This window comes from Trichosurus vulpecula, chromosome 8 (genome assembly GCF_011100635.1).
Source record: "Trichosurus vulpecula isolate mTriVul1 chromosome 8, mTriVul1.pri, whole genome shotgun sequence".
Classification (NCBI taxonomy): domain Eukaryota; kingdom Metazoa; phylum Chordata; class Mammalia; order Diprotodontia; family Phalangeridae; genus Trichosurus; species Trichosurus vulpecula.
This window is the reverse complement of record NC_050580.1, coordinates 165,677,411-165,699,842: the sequence shown is the minus strand read 5'-3', so window position 1 is coordinate 165,699,842 and position 22,432 is coordinate 165,677,411. Positions and strand designations below refer to the sequence as shown.

At 38.1% G+C, this 22,432-nt stretch overlaps 1 protein-coding gene across 1 annotated transcript in view; it reads right to left on the bottom strand.

Moving 5' to 3' along the window:
* The window catches only part of WDR72 (WD repeat domain 72), a 251,952-nt gene that overhangs the window by 202,387 nt on the left and 27,133 nt on the right, over positions 1-22,432 (bottom strand). Inside the window, exons 9-12 of the mRNA XM_036736044.1 lie at positions 21,067-21,211; positions 19,496-19,744; positions 16,477-16,697; positions 13,844-14,039 (exon numbers count right to left, since the gene is read on the bottom strand). Coding sequence (XP_036591939.1) covers positions 13,844-14,039; positions 16,477-16,697; positions 19,496-19,744; positions 21,067-21,211 — 811 coding nt within the window. The remainder of the gene's footprint in view (positions 1-13,843; positions 14,040-16,476; positions 16,698-19,495; positions 19,745-21,066; positions 21,212-22,432) is intronic.

Genomic DNA, 22,432 nt, shown 5'->3' with positions numbered 1-22,432 from the left:
TGAGCAAAGTTGTATTGAGAATGTAAATGGTAGCAATACCTTAAGTGGAATTGAAATAATTAATTTTGACTAAACATTTTATTTGGAATCCTTAATTCCAGCTATAAGCGGAATTCATGTTTTCTTTCCAGATAGAGAAAACTATTGTCGTTTTACTTTTGAAATCACATGATCCTAAGGTACTTCAAAGCATGCCCATCACCCATTCTATTTAAATTCTACTTCTTAGTACCCTAATAGTTTTCATCTGTCAGACTTACTCTGATAGCGATCTCTAGGCTAGGCCTGTGGGAGTGTAGTCATGCTCAATGATATATTAAGTATTATCCATGTGTGAAGTGCTGTGCTAGGGACTATACAGAATCTGAATTAAAAGTGAAGGTCTCTGACCTCTAGAATCAATCAATCCATCATTAAACATTTATTAAGTACCTATTATGTACCACATATAAACATATATAAATACATGTGTATTTATAGAACATAATGTTTGCATGTTTAAATACATATATATGCATACATGTATACATATACTAATACAAGTATATTTCAAATGTCATAGAAATTGTAGAGATTGTATCATAAGAGCTGGAAGAAACCTTAAGGTTCCCTCACATTACAGATGAGGAACCTGAAGCCCAGAAAAATTAAATGATGTCACACAGATAGGTCACACAGATAGTAAATGGAATCTCACTAAGATGAGGCCACTCAATTAGTACCAAATGGGAGAATGGAAGGCAGTTTTGCCCTATGGACTTTATTGGCTTCAGGATATTGTCCATCAAAAACATTTATCTGTCATTTCCAAATGTCTTTGACATTCAGATTCTACTCTGTCTTCTCTCTTACCTTCACCCATAGCTTTTCTTATCCTGGTTTGGACACTCAAAAGAGCCCATCCAAAAATGTTAGCACACAGATGCTTTGCATTCATACTAACTAAAGAAGAACAAAATTATTTTAAAGTGGTTCTATATGTGTGATTGCAAGCAAATTAAATTAAACTAAACAATAAATTAACCAGTCTTTGCTTTTGTTTCCTAATAGACAGGGGAAAAAACAAATAAACTAGGTTTTCTCCTAGTGAGTTCACTGGGATCCCAGAATGTTGCTGACTACATGACATGTTAGCTACTCACAAAAAAACTACTGTACAGAGTTTCAAAGTAAGCAGTGACCCCAATCTGCAGCTGAAGCCCAGGTGCAGTGGCATAACCTGAGGGCTAACTGTAGCATGACAGAAAACTGTGCTGATGAGGCAGTTTGATAGCACCCTGACACACGACAAGGCAGACCTCTTTTTGCCCAGCCTCTTTATGGCTCAAAAATCACCTTATCTAGGAAGACCTCATTATTCAACAGTGTTCTGTTCATCATTCTCTTATTCCATTTCCCATTCCTGGACCCTCTTCTTGCCTCTGCCCAAGGAATCTGTAGAGTCCTTCAACCTTCCTCCATGAGGCCTATCATGACCTACCAAAAAATTCCATCTGGAAATTACTTGTTTCTTTTTTTGCAGGAAAGGGTGTAAGAGTAGGGGAGGGGGAAAGAGAGACAGAGTTTACCTATTTCACTCAGCCTGTAAGTATAGCACTTACTCCCAGGACTACCTCCACTGCTGATTGGTGGAAGCTCTGAATGACTTCATTTTCTGAACTGGACTAATTTGCCCTCCTTAGGCAGAGTGTAGTCCCCAGGCCTGGGGGGCTCATCATTTGGTGCCAGGCTTTGTGTGGGATACCCACTCAGCTTTAGCCCTGCTATACTCCAGAACTCCTGAGTTCAAGTGAACCAGCAACCTCAGTTTTCCCAGTAGCAGAGGCTACAATGTACGGCACTTAGCCTGGTTGCAAACAACTTTGAAATACTTTGGGTATGCCTCTAATTGACTTGTCTTGACTGTTGTATTCTGCCAGAAGAATATAGGCTGCTCAAGAGCTGAGGCTATTTCAATTTGGCCTTGACATCCCTAGTATCTGGCGCATACTGGGTCCTTAATGAATGTCTTTTGAATGGGACTGTACGATGCTTTTGAGATCTTTTTCAAATGTGCATGCTTGGTATTTAATTGCTTGTTTACATGTATTTGCTGTATTCCTTCCCCACTCCAACAGAATGCAAGCCCCTTAAGCACAGGGGCCATTTTCTTTTTATCTTCTCTTTTTATCTTTTATCTCTTCCACTTAAACATTGTCTGACAGTTGCAGTGGGTGCTTAAAAATATTCATTTAATTGAATCATACAGTGATAAGATCTTTTTTCTTATGTAAATGTTGGAAATCTCTCACTGGACCAGAGGTTCTTAAACTTCTTGGTACCATAGACCCCACTGACAGTCTGGTTGAGGGCCATATGACTTTGCCATCTCACTTGCAGCCGAAACCTTCCCTGTGTTGTCTTCTCCGTTAAAATAGAAGCTCCTTGACAGGAGGAAGAGTCTTACTTTTCTATTTGTATTCCCCTCATTTAACACAGCACACCGTATGTTGTTGTTGTTCAGTTTCAGTCATGGCAAACTCATTTTGGCCCCATTTGATGTCTTCTTGGAAGGAATACTGGAGTGGTTTGCCATTTTCTTCTCTAGCTCATTTTACAGATGAGGAAACTAAGGCAAACAGGGTTAAGGGACTTTCTCAGGGCCACGCAGCTGGTAAGTGTGTGAGACCAGGTTTAAACTCATGAAGATTAGTCTTCCTGACTCCAGGCTCAGCACCTAGCTGCCCCAGTACTAAGCACTTAACAAATGTTCTTTTTTAATTCATTCCTTTATTCTTTCACTTCTTCAACTCCACCCTGCCAATCACACTTATCTTTTATGTATTTGCTGAAACTAGATCACAAACTTCCTATTAGAGCATAAGCTCCTTTTGGACAAGGACTGTCTTTTGCCTCTTCTTGTATCCCCAGTCCCTTAGCACAGTGCTTGGCACATGATAGTTGCTTAATGAGCATTGAATAATTGAGGGATTAATTCTAGAGGACAAAGACTTTCCCCTTCAATTTAAATTCTACATAGTCTCTAACAGCACTTTATGCAATTAATGTTATCATTGAGGATGACAATAATCCCATAGGACCATCCTAGAGACAGTTATCACAGAAACTGACAAATGAAGACTATTAGAGCAGTAAGAATGGGAGTTTCAAATAGACTGGGGTGATAGGCATATTTCAAAATGCCTTAGAATCAAAAGCAAAACTACAGTTTCCTTCTGTGGTAGGAAAACATAAAGTCATCTTATGGCTGAAATTATGGATTTCCAATAAAGATTTAGTCAAAAATTCTTATTTCATTTCCAGTTAAGGCATCTCTACCATTTGCATCTTCAGTATGAATTTTCCTCAATAATTCATACCTAATAGTTTGGTGTGTTTTTTCTTCTTAGTTCCCAAATCTTGCTTAGCTTCGTCTTTCCAATTTACAAAATTTCAGAATTGAAATTTCCCAAAGTACCACTTAGTGTAGTTTTGCCTACCCTTATGTTTGAAGACTGCCAACACAAGTTCTAAGTGGTGAGCCACAGGCTCCAAACCTTAATTCATTTATTCATTCAACAAATATTTATCAAACACTATTCTAGTCAGTGAAGATGATATGGACATAAAGGAGACATAGTCCCCGAAAATAGTTCTCAATAAGACTAAGGCTAAAGAAGATATTACCAAAAATGTGAAATATAATGATAAGGGCACAATTCTTCAAGCTACTGAAGCGACTTTGTAGAATCGAATGGTAAGCAGTTTGGGTCAATCAAAATATCCCAGACTTATAAGGTAAGACTAAAATGAATTCACAACATTAATTTGTCTAGTGGTCATGGAGAGTTTGATATTTTAAAATAAGTGTGTGTTAAATATAGGAAAAGAAGAATCTGTTCACTTGCCAAGGGTCTTCATTCTGTACACTGCTAAGGACCTCTCCTTTGATTTCTCTTTTCACTTGGTCCATCCTTGGAAACACAAAAGACTTCCTATCAAGCCTTCCCAAATGAGTTTATAGTAGAAGGCAGAAATCAGTGGTGCTCTCAGATAAACAAAATGCACCTAATGTCCTTTAGTTTCTCAACCAGATTAGAGGGCCTATTTTCCCGGAGACCTATAATCATTACAGTCCACTGAATCTAGCCTTTCCAATCTTTTCTGTGGCAGCTGGTTATTGGGAAGTTGCTAGGGAATTGAAAGGAGCCAGGTTGGGGAAAGGCAGATGGCCCCTTTGGGCTTATCTCAGCTAAACATTGCAGCTGTGATACCCACAGAGGCTCCCAATGTCTCAGGGCTTCCACAGAGGATGCTTGCAGAAGGGAGTTCTCCTAGGGTAGCCTACAAAGCTGTTATCCTAAAATATTCCAATTCAGCCGTTATTGCTAGAGAATATGTCTGGACATCTAAATCAAGAATCCTCTCCATATGCTCGATCAAAGCAAGAGGGTCAGCTGAAGCTGATCCCAGTGTTCCAAGTCTAGTGTCAGTCATATTTACCCTAACAAAGAACAGGAATGGAGAGACTACAAAAGAAAAAAATAAAAATCAGGGAAAAGCAAGATTTAATTGGTAAAAACAATTCTAAGTACAGAAAATATTTCTTTTTAACATTAGAATGGAATTATGTTGATTTTCATATTGGCTTCTGAGTATACAAAATGTTCCAAAGACATCTTGTACACACCACAATAATACTCCTAATAGTAGCATATTAGGATACTCTGATATATCAGTAGAGTTATATTAAAAGTCAAAATATTGTCAAATATTCCCATTAATACATGGAACAAACACTGGTTTGAAGATGTGGGAAATGCATCTTATCAGATCTGAGTTAAATAAGTGGCTTAATGACACTTGTAAATGCAGATAGACATTATTAAAATCTCATAAGTATTAGCTAACATCCCAGAAACTGTAATATAATAGCTTAGGGTGAAGAGGTCTAGAGTTGTTAAAACAAAGACCCATCAAAAAGACTTTCATATTTGAGCCAAGTTAGAAAATAAAATTACTTGTGCTTTGTTTTCTTTCAAAAAACCGCCAACTGTGTTATCAAGATAAAGGGAGCCTAATTTTTTTTTTTGCCTTTTTTTTTAATCTTGACAAAGCTTAAAAAATGAGATGAAAAGCAACATGTGTTAATTTTCCCCTAAATAGAAACACAAAGCAGCTAGGTGGCACAGTGGATAGAATACCAGGCCTGGAGTCAGGAAGACCTGAGTTCAAATCTAGCCTCAGACACTTATTAGCTGTGTGACCCTGAGCAAGTCATTTAATCCTGTTTGCCTCAGTTTCCTCATCTGTCAAAAGAGCTGGAGAAGGAAATGGCAATCCACTCCAGTATCCTTGCAAGAAAACTCAAATGGGATCCCAAAGAAATGGACACAACTGAAACAACTGAAGGACAGTGATATAGCCATGGACTCCCACCAACAGTATGGAGAGTGGTCAAGGAAGAGTGCAAGTTTCAGGGTCAGAGCTCTGTTATTAGGGTCTTAAGATAAATAATTTAATGTCTCTAGCCATAATGCAAGGATGAAATGCAGCTTCTGTATTTCTTTAATTTGCTACTCTAAAGAATCTTTCGTTTCAACAGTATGGATATTCCCTCCATACTACATTTAATATCTCATAGGCCATGAGTAAAATTTGATTATGCTCCATCTTCAAGTTTATAAAACAACACAATTGCCATAGAAAAAAGAAATCGAGGGATCATAATGGGTCAGAAATTGTGAGTAGTCAATAAAGACTTGTTAAAACAACAGACATAGTAACCATGTACATATGTACTGCACATACCTATACACATACCCATGTGTGTATGGATGCATATATAATCTGGATCTGTGATTTCAGAGAGGGAAACTTCCTCCATTTGCTCACTTGCCTTTGTGCTTAATTCATCACCCCAGATTAGGACAGATCAGCAGTTCAGAAACTACTTTAAGGTCTCAGAGTTGTGGCTTGAGGCACTGGAAACTTAAGTAATTTGTTCAGGATACACAATCAGTACATGTCAAACTTGAACCCAGGTTTTCCTGACTCAGAAGCCAACTGTCTCTCCACTTAAACCATGGTGACTCTCAAATAGATTGTAAAGCTGAGTTTAAAATACAAATGGAAAGTAATTCTATTAGCTCATGTGTTCCATTGGTTCTCTCACAATTTCAAGAAGACATGAAGGAAGTCCCCAGAATATTCAGTAGACTCCCTGTGTCAAGTGTATGGGAAGATGTGAGGAAGAGTCACATTGTATAATTAGGCTTGGATTGGAATCACTGGAGAAAACACCCACATAATAAGATCATAGGTCCACTGGAGTACTGGAGTATTAAAGTGAGATATCTAGGAAGAAATGTTGTTTAGATAATAAGAAACACTTGAATTTAAGGGAACTGCCTAAGAACAGAACTTAAAGAGAGTGCCTGAAATTCTGAAAGGCAAAGATTTTCCTACACAGTCTCTGGAAGCTGCAGAACTCAAGGAGCAATAGACAATGTGCCCACAACTGAGAGAATCTGGACCCAGAATTCTGTCTTCAAGAAGCTTACAAGTGCTCTTCCTATCCAATCCTCTGAGGGTTACTTACCACCTTCTAATTAACTACAAGGGGCAATAGTAGAAAGTGACTAACTCCAGCTGAGGCCCAGGTGTCCCCAAAAGGATCAATTTCCCCAAAGCCCCAATTCATTAGATCCCTACTGTATGATTTCTTGTCTCATTCTTTAATTGTTACATGAGTATAAATCTTCTGTTCCCCAAAGACTGAAATTCCTTGCAGGTCAAAGCCCCTTCCTCGAACCTTTGCATCTTCCACAGGGTTAGGACAACGCTACTACTCAATAAATGCTTCAGGAGCTGAATTGGATGGGGGATGGGGGAAAAGGAACTTTAGAGATAAATAGGCAGCCCAGAAGGAAGAATTACCAAGAGACCAAACAGAAACCTCAGCACTTATGAAAACCTCAAGAATGTAGAAATACAGAAAAAGTTCACAACAAAATCTTTTTTGATTCAAAATAGCAAATTATAGCAAACCTGTAAGTGCCAAGAAATAGGAAGGAAGGGGGGAAAAGGATAAAGGAAACATTGGCAAACAGGGTATATTAAATGTATTAGGAATAATAACACCAATAATAATAATAATAATGATAAAGAAAAAACATTAGGGAAAGGTAATATAGGAAAATCATGCCTTGTCCTTTAAAATAGGATATATTTTTCTTTGAAAAATCTCCTCATACTAAGAGAACTCTACCTATAATCTACAAAAACAAAATAATGCATCTTTGGAAAAATGACATGAGAGATTATGATATGTCAGATACTACAAATCCAAATACTATCTTTAAGGTAAATATAATGAAAGTTGGAGGAAGTTGGCCATGCTGACAAAGCAGGTAACAGAATCTAAATTTGTACCTGTTTCTACCCAGCAGAGGGCCTGACAATAAAACCAGAAAAAAATCCATTTCTTTACCATTTCAAGTCAGGATAACACTAGGCCTCACAGGTTTCAAAGATAGGACTGGTCCTTCATAAAATTTTTTTAAAATTTGTTTTGTCTTTATAGTGGTACATACTAAACAGTCCGGGATGAGGGTGGGCCAATAAAATTTGTCGAGTGGAAAATTACTTCTTGATATGGCAACCTTATGTGACATTTTGGTGTGACAAGGTATGAATTTTAAACTACTGCAACACTATTTTGGCAAAGGTGATTATATGTTTTTTGAACATCGTGCTCTCTATTTGGCTCAACAAATGAAGCTAGAGGCGACTCAAAATGATGGCAACCTCCTAAATGCTGGATACTTTGTGAAAATATTTGGAGAATATTGGCATTTAAGGGACATAAGCTACCCAGTCCTTCTCGGCAGTTTTCTTAAAGATGCATGTTTAATATGATTTGAAACTATGATAGTAAAGAAATACTCATTTCTCTGATATCATTATAAACAAGGCAGCACATATAAGTGAATTTTCCAAATAACTCCTTTGAAGGGAGAGCATGGCCAAGTATAGAGTGACCACTTTAGGGTCTAAGAATATGTGGGGTTCAAGTTCTGACTCCGGTAAATATCTGCTACGTAACTACTTTGTGAGTCACCACCCTCAGTGCCCTATGGAAATATACTGTCCTAAGTTGCCCCAATTCCTTCTAATGTGGTAGAATGGGTATAGTTGGCCCTCCTATACAATTGCCTTTAAGAATCCAGGTTCACTATAATACCATGATGAAGGCATGAGAGAAATAACATGGTTGAAATAGTCATCATGAAATCAGGGACTGTTTGATGCTTGTCTTTGTATCTCCAGCAACTAGCAGAATGTCTGATGTCTGATAATAAATTTAATACATTCTTTTGATTGATTTTTGACAGAATCCTTCAACCCCAAATTCTGCTATCCCTGAATCTCTATGTGAGTTTCAAAGTCCTTGTAAAATTGTCTTGCCACCTTGAAGAAACTCCAGGCTTCTGTCCCAACTGGTGAAGACCCCTCCTAAAATAGAGGTGTCAAAAACACAGCCCAAAACCAGATTAAAATGTAATTGGGAAATATTTAACAAAATAAATAAAAGAACAATAGGATATAGTGTTAATATGTGGTTTTTTTAAGTCAGGTGGCCTGCAGGGATACTTAGGTATGGCTTAGTCGCCCGATTTCTTTTCGAAATGCCAGTACAAGAAAGTCCCAGTCACTATGCTTCACTTTATTCCGTGTTGTTCAGCCATCTCCTCTACATCCTTGCCACCCACAGGACAACCCAAACCACCATGACTTACTTCTCCAGGCTCTCCAGGCATTTTCTCTCTGGGTTCTTCATCCCCTTCTAGTTTGGGAAACATGAACCATGATCAAATCAACTCTAGCATATTTGCTGGATAGAAAGTGTCAATCTGTTCCCCATGCACCATCTTGTAACTGTGAACCAAATACCACCTTCTTGGCCATCACTGCCCTTTATGTATTTTCTCCCTTGTTTGAATGTAAACTTCTTAGGGGCATAAACCATCTTTGCTTTCATTCTTGTATCACCAGTACTTGGCACTTAATCACCAATTTTAAATGCTTTTTCATTCGTTCATACACACTTTTATTCATTTAATCATTACCATCCATCTGAGGGCAAGAAGTGCCATTTGGTTCCCAAAAAGGACATGGAAGCAAGAAGACTTGGTCACTGTAGGCATCTGTGTGTAAAGGCCACTTGAGACTGGGTTTCATCTGGCAGGAATTTCCTATATACTAGCACTAATTTGACATTTTCTTGAAGATTAACAGTCATTATTTGGCCTATACATTAATATATTTACTTTTCTATGTTTTCCCTTGCTGTTATTTCTGCCGATAATGTTCTTGCTACTTGGTAACCTCTCTATTTTGCCATAGTCTTTAAGAATCAGATGACTAGAGTTGTTAAAACTGTGTATAAATTAAAAGTTGATAAGGTAATACTAGTGATTTAAGGGAAACTCTTATAGAATCAGTCACAGGAGAATTGGGAAGGTACGGAAAGCTTTGATTGCTTATAATTCTCATTCCAAAGGGTAAAGATTGCCAGAATTTTGACTTTGAGATGCTACTGTTTAATTACAATTACAATAATAGGTCTGATTAGAAGGTTAATATTACAAAAAAAAAAAGTTTTTTTCAAGACAGTGTCAAGACATTGCATCTTTGTACACAAACCCTGTTCACCTAATATCTCATGTTGAACAACAGGGATTTTAGCCAGAGCATCTTATCATTAATAAGATAATCTATGTGAAGTTGGAAAGAATTTTATTCCATGAAAATTTCTCTACTCACCCTGTCCTTAACAGGAGCACACAGCCCTTTCAAAGAATACTCTTTATCTTATAGAATCTTATCTGAGAGTCCAGATTTATTCCTGGCTTGTATTTCAGAAAAATGAGTATTAAATTATTTCTATTGTGTCCCAGAGTGATGGGGGTGACAAAGCTGCCCAGAGTTGTCACTGCCCAATACACTGTAGGCACTCAGATATTAATCAATAATGACATCTCCTATTTTTCCCCCTCCTATCTAGATCTCAGCATCATAGGAAGGCTAGCAAATCAATACACAAAACTGGAGAGCCCCATCACTCCAAGTCCAGGAATACTGCTTTGTTTAGTAACAGGGAAAAAAGATACTCAAAGTTATGTGCATTCTTCTCTATTTCTTCTGTCTACCCTTTCAAAAAAAGAGCATTTTAGAAAGACATCCTGGACCTTACTCACATTCTCATCTGACATAACCATTATTATGTCCCCTTGAAATCAAAATTGGGTAGAGGTACACAGGCTTGAGACATGCCTTGTTGTCTCAAATACACACCAACAAAAGAAGAAAACTTGAAGCAGCTCATTAGTTCTATCAAGTTCCAGACTATTGTACTTAAGGCTATGGAAGGATATGAAAGAAATATAAAACACAGTCCCTGTCCCTGAAGGCTTACAGTCTGACTACCTCACTATCCTGTTCCAGTCCATTGCTAGTTATAAAGCACAATGCCAACAAGGACTTTTATAGAAAGGCTTAGAGAGGATACCTTCTTTCCTTTAAAACTGGGAAAACAATTCGGATGTTAGGACTGCATTTTATATAAATGGGCCCCAGCTGAAACTTGTTTTTTTAAACCTACTGTAGGGGAGCAGGACATGTTTCCAGGGAAAATTATACCTTCTAAATGTCCATTAGAAGGAGATGATTTATCAACTTACATACTTTGAGTAGACATGAGTTTAGTCTCTATGTGACAAGGCTATAGAATTCCAGATTAATTATCTGGAATGGACCCTAGAGGGAATTTAATCCAAACCCCTCATTTTACAGATGAGGAAATGAAAGTTCAGAAAATTTAAGTGAATTGGCCAAGTAGGTGGCAAGATCAGGATTCAAACCCAGGCCCTTTGATTCCATATTCCAGCTTTGCCTCTTGGTACCTGTATAACCTCGTGCAGGTTATTTAACACTTGTAAGCCCCAATTTCCATATCTGTAAAGTGAGGGGGAGAGAATAGATAAGGATTAAATAAACTTTAAGGTCCCTAAAGACTACCAGAAAGTAATATTTTAACTCATTCACGAAAAGATGCCCGTATACATATAGCAGGTTTGGTAAAACATGAGTATTATAACTATAAACTGGAATAACTAAGCAAAATTGTGCAAGAGGTAAAATCTTTCTTCCTTCCCTCTCCTTCAGTATTTTTTCCCAAGTGTCCAGGAATTAATTTAAAGCTACCCTAGAATAGCAATTACTAATGAGCCACTAAAGGGCAGATAGGTGGCATGGTGAATAGAGCACTGGGCCCAGAGTCAGGAAGACCTGAGTTCAGATCCAGAGCAGACACTTAGTAGCTGTGGGACCCTGGGCAAATCACTTGACCATTTGTCTTGGTTTCCTCTTCTGTAAAATGAGCTGGGGAAGGAAATGGCAAATCACTCCAGTATCTTTGCCAAGAAAACCCCAAATGGGGTCACAAAGAGTCAGACATGACTAAGGCAACTTAAGAACAACAACATCAGTGAGTTATTGACACTTTGGTGTGAATTACTTTAGTACACTATATCTGCTAGAGTCCAGAAACATCCTAATCATTGGTTCTAAAAGCAGAATTTCAGACTGAGAAGCAGTAATGATTGATGAAAGGTTTCAGAGGATGGGGAGTGTGAGGAGTATTTGAGGGTATTAAGCATTTCATACTTATCAAGCAAGTGTGAAAGTGTTCTGATAAAGTAAAAGAGTATGGTATTATTTTCACAACTCGGGCCTTCAACACCTCTCACCTGGTCTGTTATAATAGCTGTCTGATTGTTCTCCCTTCCTCCCTCTCTCTCTCTCAACCCCATGCTTCAGAGAGATGACTTTCCTAAATGAGTAATTCTGACCAAGTCACACACCTTACCACTGCCTACACACAGACACAGACACACACACACTCTCTCTCTCTCTTTCTCTCTCTCTCTCTCTCTCTCTCTCTCTCTCTCTCTCTCTAAACCAGAGGCTTTCTAGGATCAAGTACAAACTGCTAGATTAGCTGTCTAAAGCTCATAACCTGGCCCTGTGTAATGTTTCTAATCCTATTACCCATCACTCCCCTCCTGGCACTATGTGTTCCGAACTCACTGGCCTACTTCCTACTCCTTCAATGTGACATTCCATCTCCTATCTTCTAACCACCACCTCCTGTAATCCCTGGTTTCTTTAAGATTCCTCTTAAATATGCAGCAGAAGGGCTCTTGTGGCACCACCCCTCCCTCACCCCCATACCCCCCCTCCCCAGATGATACTGACTTCCTTTCAAAGGTTTCTTTCAAGGAGATGCAGGTAAAAGTTTAACAACCAGCTCCCAGAGGGAAAAAATGTATAGCAGGACACACTTTAAGTTTAATCTGCATTATTAACATTTTTCTCTATCACTTTCTTAACTCTAGAGAATAAATCTAGCAGTGTCTTATATGTACCTATTCACATACTTGTTGTCTATGTCTATTAGAATGCTCCTTGAGGAAATGGATTTTGGGGGGAAGGAAGAAAGGGAAAGAAAGCAAGAAAAGAAGGAAGGAAGAAAAATATAAGAAAAGGAGGAAAGAAGGGAAGAAAAAAGAAAGAGAGAAGGAAAGAAAGGAAAAAGATAAAGGCAGGAAGGAAGGAAGGAAGAAAGAAAGGATAGGACAAGGGATGTTTTATCACCCTAGCTATGACTAACCGGTCTTATACTCTGGCCCTTAAGGATCTTAGCTGCAAAAGGAAGGAAGACCCATAGTCTGGCAGAGGGGTGGGGAACCTGAAGCCTTGAGGCCATACGTGGCCCTCTAGGTCCTCCAGTGCGGTGCTCTGATGCTGTATGAAGTTTGGGTTCAGTCAAAGGGCCACACTTGAGGACCCAGACGGCCACATGTGGCCTCAAGGCTGCAAGTTCCCCACCCCTGGTCTGGTACAATTCCCATTTGGGTCAGAGAACACAGGTCGTGAGTTAGGAAAAGGTAGAAGTTTTATCACAGAATCTCTGGACCTTCTGTACAACCATGTGAAACAGCAGGGTCCCACAGAACCCTGTTTGAGAAATACTAGTATAAACCATCCATTCTGTTAATAGTATCCAGCATAAAACCATTACCTATTAATCAATAAAAACTCATGTGGGAGTTTCACTGAAATGTACTTTAATAACAACTCCTTTGCTCACATTCATTAATTACCTTGTCTCTCCTGTTATGTTTCTAGGATTTGCCTGAAATGAGTGAGCAACCCATTGTTGATCAAAGAAGTCTAAGATTTTGGGCACCCCAGAAGTTGATATGACACATCTCCTGCCCTTTAGATTGTCATCTTCCTTGTCCGAAACACCTAGCATATATACAAAGTTCACTGAGAATGCTCAACTCTCAGCTTTCCTGACTGGACTTTTGTCAACTTTGCAATTCATTATATTCCATTATTACAAATCATCAATTAGCCCAAAAGGTTGCTGAGCTTGTGAGTGTGTTGAAGAAGGCAGAATCTAATGATAATTTGAGATGAGTAGGACACTAAATTTCTCTCTTGTTAATAATTAAAGTAGATAACTTATGTTTTTATTTATAGCTTCCAGAAATATCCGGCTCATTTCTGCACACTGCAGTGTCAGCTAATCATCTGCTTGTCAGGATCTGACTTAGGCTATTGTGTTTTATTATCGGCACACCCAGCTTCGTTGGAAGCCATTAAATACAACCCATTTGTACTAAAATTAAAATCTCCAAAGGTTAGGCCCACTGTGTTTCCATGGCCCTCCTGCCTTATCATCTGCTTTGAAAAAATACAATCATGAGGAATGAAAAAAAATGCTACTTACCAGTTTCAATTTCCCAGATATAAACAGAATCGTCTGCACATCCAACAATTAAGAAATTTTCTACAGGATGCCATTTTATTGTTGTCACAGGCGAAAGGTGTTTCTGAGCCTTCAAAAGACATGTCTTTTCCTCAAGGTGGAGTAGTATAACCGAGCGGTCACTGCATACACAGCATACGACGTGGTGATCTTTCAGCTAGAAAAAAAATGACATTATTTCTGTAGCAGGTAATTTTGTTTGATATTTCTAATAAAAGACTTAAGCTTTTATTTGTTTTTGTTTATACTGTTTACATTGGCAAGAAGGTGACGTAGGCCCTCATGTGTAACACAGCTTTCACTGATGGACTTCATGGTTCCCCTCAGTCAGCTCAAACTGTTATATCAAGAATATGGAAACACAAGATGATTTCTTAAACTCTACAGACTAAAGGAAAGGACAAAGATCACAGTGGAAAATTCTGATTTGGAACCTATAGTAGACTCAAGTTAAAAACTTGACATATGTACGTTAAATCCAGGCAAAATAAAGTCAATAGAAATAAGTACAGAACAAAAATGAGCAACAACAAAAAATCCACTTACTACCTTTCCCCAAAATAACTGGAGATTCAGTCTAGGTTAGACTTGCATAACATAAATCAGTATTTCTCACTTGTAACCTCAAATTATGATAGTACTATTCACAGGCCTATTTAGTATATATAGTACAGAATGTGCTGGACAGGCAGAAGTCCTAGGTTCTAGTCTGGGCTCTGGCACAAGCAACACATATGGTCTTATATATAACTTCTGTGTGCCTGACTTTCCTTAACAATTAAGTAGAAATATTACTACTTGGCACTACCTATCTGAGAGGGAAGTTGTGAAGAAAGCTCTTTATAAATTACAAGGTCTTCATAAATGTGAGAAATTATCAATATCATTATTATCCCATGAATTTGACCACAGTCTAAAAAGGCAATAGGTATATCCAACACAATACAGGCAATCTATGAAATAAGAATAGCTTTACAGGGAAGCATAACTCCATAAAATACTGTTTATTCTTACCTATATAACTTGAATATAATTTATATCTGGGAACATTATGGAAATAATGCAGAAATTTAGCAAAGAATAGTTTGACTCTTTGTATTTTGGGCACAAGGGTGTAACAGCAAAGGTATTAAATATTTTCCCCAGTGGAGGCAATCTGGGTTAAGTGACTTGCCCAGAGTCTCACACAGCTAGTAAGTGTCTGAGGTTGGATTTGAACTCAGGTCTTCCTGAATCCAGGGCTGGTGCTCTACCCAATGAGCCTCCTAGCTGCCCCTTTTTAATATATTTTTAACCTATTTTTTATTTGTAAGAAGAAAATTGGTCCCCCACCATAACTGATATAGTTACAGAAAGCTGATTCCATAACACGGATAATGAAATACTGTGTTAACAAGGTGCAACACCCAATGATCCTTACAAAAAAAAAAAACTTTCTGAGTAAATCAGAAGGGGAAACAGCCTATAATGTTTCCTCTTCTGATTTGCTGAGAGAGAGAGAGAGAGAGAGAATGTACCAACTGTAGACTCAAGGGAGAAGCAGCCCTGACATGTGAGGGAGATCAGAAAGGACTTCACTAGGGAGGAAAGGACATGGGGGCCCTTCAGTTTCAGAGTTGCCAAGTGCCTTGGCCACAAGTGGTGCCTCACTATCACTTTATATTAGTTGGTGAACACTCTTTGCAGAGACACTGTGTGTATTTGTGAGTGAGTCTGTCCAGCATCTGGGAGAAGCAGGGCTCAGGAGGCAGGTAAAAATGTTTTTTTATAACTATTGCTCTTATTCAGGCATCTTAGTAAATGCTTTAGCTAATAGCTAATTATGTCTAGTGGCAGACCGGTAATGGGAAGCACACTGGTGGAGGCCCATGAGGATTACCTTTTGAACTCCAGGTAGCAGCAACCTCTGAGATTCCAGCCTCTATTGAGTATCCAATTGGGGGTAGCACAGAGGAAGTTAAGTACTATGCTAGGATAACAACAGCAATGTACACAACTATTATTTTTCACTGAGGATGCACACTATTTCTAGTACTTCTTTTACATCCTCATTCTTTCTCTGATATCATTGATCATGATTATCTCATTGTCACTTGATACTCTACATAAAATCTTTAAGTGTAATACAAATGTGAGCTAACGTAATTGTTGTCATTTACAATGTTTATTATCAGAGAATAATGAGCAAATTAGCCAACTGCTAATAGTACTAGTGGTAAAGATTTGCTAGAGAAAGGGCTAACTATTAGTTACATAAGGTCCCTGGATTTCAATTCTTCAGGCTAATGATGCTTTCTGTTTTAGTTGATAAGTGACAACTAGTTCTTCATACTTCCATTTACCATCTGAACTATCTGTAGAGACTGAACTTCCATATCATAAAAAGTTGTGATTGACTTCAAACCCAAGCCCACAAAAATCAAGTATTGTCTTTTTCCTAAAGCAAGTAGAAACAAAAGAATAATGGAGATTTCTGTACTAAATTAAACTTTAAAAACCCTCTTAAGTTTTAAGTATAAACTTTATTTTAAAAAAGTATTAAGTATTTCAAATAATAATAATAATTGAGTGATTATTTTCCCCACTTTACTTACTGTGAAGATTTCTGGTGACATCAAAAGGCTTGTTACTGGACCTGCCCACAAAAGGAATTTATGTAAGACTTCTTCAGTTAAGACGTCCCACCAGATTACACAAGAATCTTGATCCCCTGAAACCATCCAGCTGGGATCTAATTTGGAAGAGTGGCTATGAGGATAAAGTAATGAAGTAACACTTCTGTTGTGTCCTTTAAGAACTTTGTGAGGTAGGGAATCTGAAAGCAGAAAAAAGATAAAATGTTTTTATTGGCTCAAGGATGAGGTCAGAATTTTTTTTAGATGGTTTATGGTTTTATAAAAAGGATTATGATGACCAAATTGATAACCTACTCTTTGAGTTTCTCTCCATCCTACCTCCCCCTCAAAAAACTTTCAGATTCTGCTTTTTTAAAGGGACCATTTAGACGTGAGAAAGTTACCACTTCAAAAACAAGGAACAAACCTCTCAATAGAATGTTCCTAACATTCCATCACGATGGTTTGTTACTGTAAGGTACAGAAGCATCTTTCATATCTTTTGCTCTTCTTTTGAAGCTAAGTTCAAAATAATATAGACCGTTCCCACTATGCACATCTGGGTAGTGCAGTAGATAAAGCACCAGGCCTGGAGTGAGGAAGACTCATCTTCCTAAGTTCAAAAGTGTCCTCAGACAGTTATTAGCTGGGTGACCCCGGGCAAGACACTTAACCCTGTTTGCCTCAATTTCTCATCTGTAAAATGAGAAAGAAATGGCAAACCACTCCTGTATCTGTGCCAAAAAAAGCCCAAATAGGATCACGGACACCACTAAAATGACTGAACAACAACAAACATTGCTATATGGAGGGGGAAAAAAGATTTGTCTTTACCAAAGTATAATAACAATTAGAGGCAAAATATATTGCAGTTCTCACAATTTCATAAACATAAATTGGTGTTAAACTGGTTAAATAAATCAGGAACTGCATAGGACTGGATGGAAGGACACAGAAAAGCCTGTGTGGGAGCTGAAATTATATTCTCTCTCAATGGGTGGGCCTTTTGTTTCCTTTCCCCCAGGCAAATCTGCTGGACATTTTATAGCTTTACACCTGGCCCCAGGACAAAGGTCAGGACAAAATTACTAGACACACCTCATAAGAGGAGGGGATTGATAACAGGAAATTATGATCACAATAATAACAAAATCAAAAGAGCCTATAACATTAGTAGCATATTTCAGAGGCAGTATTCTTTGCTACATCTCAGTGGTTGGGTCAACAAACAACCACTATGTATACAACTAGCAGATGATTCGCAAGTCCACCCATTCAGGCCTTGTATCTCTCCTGAGCTCCAGTCACAAATTCCCTCTGGACATCTGTATCAGGATGTCCATTTTTGTTGCTATTCAGTTTTCTTTCAGCCATGTCCCATTTGGGATTTTCTTGGCAGAGATATTGGAGTGGTTTGCCATTTCCTTCTCCGGCTCATTTTACAGATGAGGAAACTGAGACAAACAGGATTAAGTGACTTGCCTGAGGTCACACAGCTAGGCAGTGTCTGAGTCCAGATTTGAACTCAGGAAAATGAATTTTCAAACTCAACATATCCAAAATTCAATTCATTGTTTTTGTTTTTTTCCCCAAAACCTGTCGCTCTTCCTAATTTCCTTATTTCTTCTGGAAAAAAAGACAAAACACCATTTTTCTAGTCACCTAGGTTTGTGACCTCAGTCATCCTTATCTCTTCATTTGCCTTCACTCTGGCCTATCCAATCAGCCACCAAGTATCATCAAATCTAACTACATCTCTAGCATCAATTTGCTTCTTTCCACTCAACTTGATCACCACTCTCATTGAGGTCCACATCACCTCTCACCTGAAGCACCGCAACAGCCTAATTGTCCTCACCACTCTCTGGTTGCTCCTCTTTTTGATTCATCCTCCAACCAGTCACAGCTGCCAACTTGATATACTTAAATTACAGCTTTGACTATGCCATTACCCTGATCAGGAAGCTTTACTGGGTTCCCACTGTGTCTTAGATTCAATACCCTCCCCCCTCCATTTTTTTTATCATTTAAAATCCTTCATAATCTAGCTTGAACCTGTCTTTCCATATGGATTTGAAATTATTCCCTTTCATTCATTCAACATTCTAGGCAAGCTGACATATGTGTAGTTTCCATACATGGAATACTCAATCTCAACTCTCCATACCTTCACGTAGGCTACAGCCCATCCCTGAAATAACCACCTTCCTCAGCTCTATCAAGGCCACCTCCTTTCCAGATCACCCCAGTTGTTATTGTCCTCTCTCCCATAAAACTACTTTGAATTTCATTGTTCAGTCATGTCTGACTCTTTGTGACCCCATTTGGAGTTTTCTTGGCAAAGATGCTGGAGTGGTTTGCCATTTTCTTCTCTGGTTCGTTTTACAAATGAGGAAACTGAAGCAAACAGGGTTAAGTGACTTGCCCAGGGTCACACAGTGAGTAAGTGTCTGGGGCCAGATTTGATCTCTGACTCCAGGACCAGTACTCTATCCACTGCACCAACTAGCTGCCCTACTCTTTGAATTTATTCTGTATATATTTGGCATTTATTTATTTGTGCACATTTAACATCCCACACATCCACCCTCTCTAACCCCAGAAGAATATAAATCCCTTGAGGAAAATGATTATTTTATTTTTTTCCCTTTGTATTCCCAGAGGCAAGGACAAAACAAGCACCTGTCCAAACCATGTCTCTAAGTTTGTGAGGACACAGGCCACCATCATTAACATGTCTCTAGAGCTCAGCATGCCTCCTACCATCAAACTCAACTTGTTACTAAGGACCTATTAATTTTTAATATGTAATTTATTACAATATTAAAAAGCTATCTAAACTATCCAAAACTATGAATAAACACTAAGTATGGCCACATTCCTACTACATCCCTCAGAAAGCAATCTGTCTTATTTAGTCTAAACCCAGCGCTTCTCGTTAACATGAAACATTAACTCTGATGTGACTTGACATTGTTTAATGAATTCAACTAATTACCTTTTTTAAATAAGGCATTATCTTCTAAAAGTCCTGCTTTTGCTGCATTTAAGGCAAGTGTTATAAAGATCCTCCCATCTTCACATCCGCATATTAGCTTGTCAAAATTTGGAATATACATAGACGAAGTGACTGCTGGGCTTCCAGCTCCATCTTCAAGAGCACAGAAACCATCAATAATGCTTGGTGACATAGTGTGATGCTTGTCAAAATTATCTTGAAGGGTGTAAGTGGTAGTTATTGGTATCTCTAGAAAGGGTAGAGAGGGAGAGGTGAATAAAAAAAAATGGGCATGATAATCCACCATAATCACCAAAAGAATTGAGTCAATGTGTCATAGGGCCAGCCAAAAAATTCTAGCTACTTAACAATAGCACACAATCTAGCTAACTATAATTCTTTTATAATTCAAGGTCTTCTACCCCTGGATCCTAGGCCTTATAATCCTGAAGGGCATTATCAGGGTAGACTGATGTTAGGGGATCCATCCTAGATTGGAGCAACTGAAGATACCAGAGGAAGTCTTGGGATGGTAGAATTGGTTCTGAGGAATGTCATATGGTGCTTTCAGCTTGACTTAGCCAAAGACAACATAGAGATGTAGTGTATGGTGGTACAAAGTATGCTAGATATGTTGTGAAAAGCCCTAGGTTTAAATACCAGTGGCAATTTCTTTGTCAAATGAGAAAGTTAAGATTAGATGACCTCTGAGGAAGGATTCTTCTCACTCTAAAGCTTCTGAGGTCACTATATGCAATGTTTCAGTCTGAAAAATGACAAAATACTCGAATATTTCAAAATGGTGTCATGCTCAAACTGCATGTCTGATGCTTGGTAGCTATCACAGACACTCTATATGGTGCGTATCACCAGGGTCAGGTTCAATGACACCCTGGCCTCTCATCATCTTGCAGTCTGAATTCTGAGGATACTTGAGAAGTTTTTGAACACTTCAGGGATTTAAATAAGGCCTGCAATAGTCCCAGAGAACTTTAAGGACCTCATGATCACACATCATAAATTTAGAGCTGGAAGGAGGACCCAAGCAATTATCTAGCTGAACTTCCCTCATCATACATTTAAGGAAACGAAGACCCAGAAATGAAGTGACTTACTTAAGTACATACAGGTAATAAGTAGCAGAACCTACATTTGGACCAAAGTCCTCTGATATCAAAACCAGGACTATGTCATAGTTGCCTCTTCAAATACTTTAAAATATGCTAGAACTCAGATCACATAAGGAGCTAGAGGGACTTCAGAGCTCATTAAATCCAACCACTTTATTTTACAAATAAGGAAACTGACGCTCAGAGATGTAAAGCGACTTGTCCAGAATCATACAGCTGAGGTAGGATTTGAACACAGGTCTTCCTGACTTCAAGTTCAGCACTATCTCTACTCTTCTCAAGCTAAGCTTGGATAAGCCAAAATCACTGTCTCCCTCTACACCATCCTATCATCCAATCTTCTCATCTCACTTGCAGAGTCAAGCAGAAAGATGCAGATGTTTTCCCCAGCTGCAGAAACAGAAACAGCACACATTTGGCAAATGGAATAACTTTTCTTACCTTTAGGGGAACCATCAAACTTTGATACTGGAACATCAGGGATATGCCACAAAGTGATTCTTCCTTCAGACATTTCTCCTGAGAAGAGGACTTTGTAAAAAGGTTCCTTCCGTTCATTGAGATAACCCATAACAAATGGATAGCTCTGTATCAGAAAATAATTCAGAATTTTACACACAGGGGAATAGGCAAAGACTAGGAATTTATGATAGCCATAGTTGTGCTGAATGGGTAATAAAAGAGAAAGGAAAAGGTTTTAACACACAAATTAACTTTCTTGTGTAAATGCCTTACTCTCTTCAAATATCTAACCTTAATCTGTAACAGAAACAAGAGTGTGACCAGCTTTAAAGGAAACTCTGGGTACCATGCAATAAGATTCAGTCTAATTCAAGCTAATTTTCAATGTTCTCAAAAGGAGAGGAAATATCCTAAATATAATAGATCAGATATCCTAAATACAGCATCTGTCCAGTGAGGATGCAGAGGCTTAGGTTGAATGACCTCAATAGCACCTTCCAGATCAAATATTCTATGAAATTCTATGAAAGATGACCTTTTCCAACCCTGAGTTGAAAGAAATTCAAAAGGTAAACTAAATCAGTTAATTCTGTTATCCAACATAATCTTTCCTTGATGTTTCAGAGGGCACTTCAGGATCTTGTAATGATCTCAACTATTATTATTTTGAACAAATATGCTAGCCAAGTCCTGATTTTCAGATTTCCTGGTTCATCCAATATTTTCACTTGTATTTTCATTATACCTATCTAGCTAGCCCTTCCACTACAGACTAACTAATAAGTTAGGTCAGACTCAACTGATTCACTTCACATTATTGTGAATCCAAAGACAGAGATGCTCTAGTAGAGCCAAGACTAAAACCAAGTGCTCCCAATCCCTAGATCCATTGTTCTTTCCACCCAAACAAATTACCTTCATCAAGTCCTACCACTAAGTAGGAATAGTGAGCATTTTTAAATTTGTGAAATTTTAAATTGATTATAAAGATGGATTCTTTTGTTAAAGGGCAAAAATCTGAAAATGGGTTAACATGATTGCTTTCAAACTCAGATTTACACTTGTCAGATACATGATGGATTCTTTATAGAGCCATTCTAATTCTAAGAAGTACTTATAAAATAAATATAATTGTCTAGAGAAAGAGAATGTGATTTTGAGAAAATGTAGGTAGAATGGATATAAATCTGGCAAGGTAGACAAAATGCTGCAATCTGTGTATCTATCACTGAATTAGTCATTAAGCATTTATTGAGTATCCACTATGTGCCAGACATATGCTAGGTACTCAAACTATGAGAACTATTATTGAGGATCTTTTGGCAGTTTACCAAACTGATGAGAA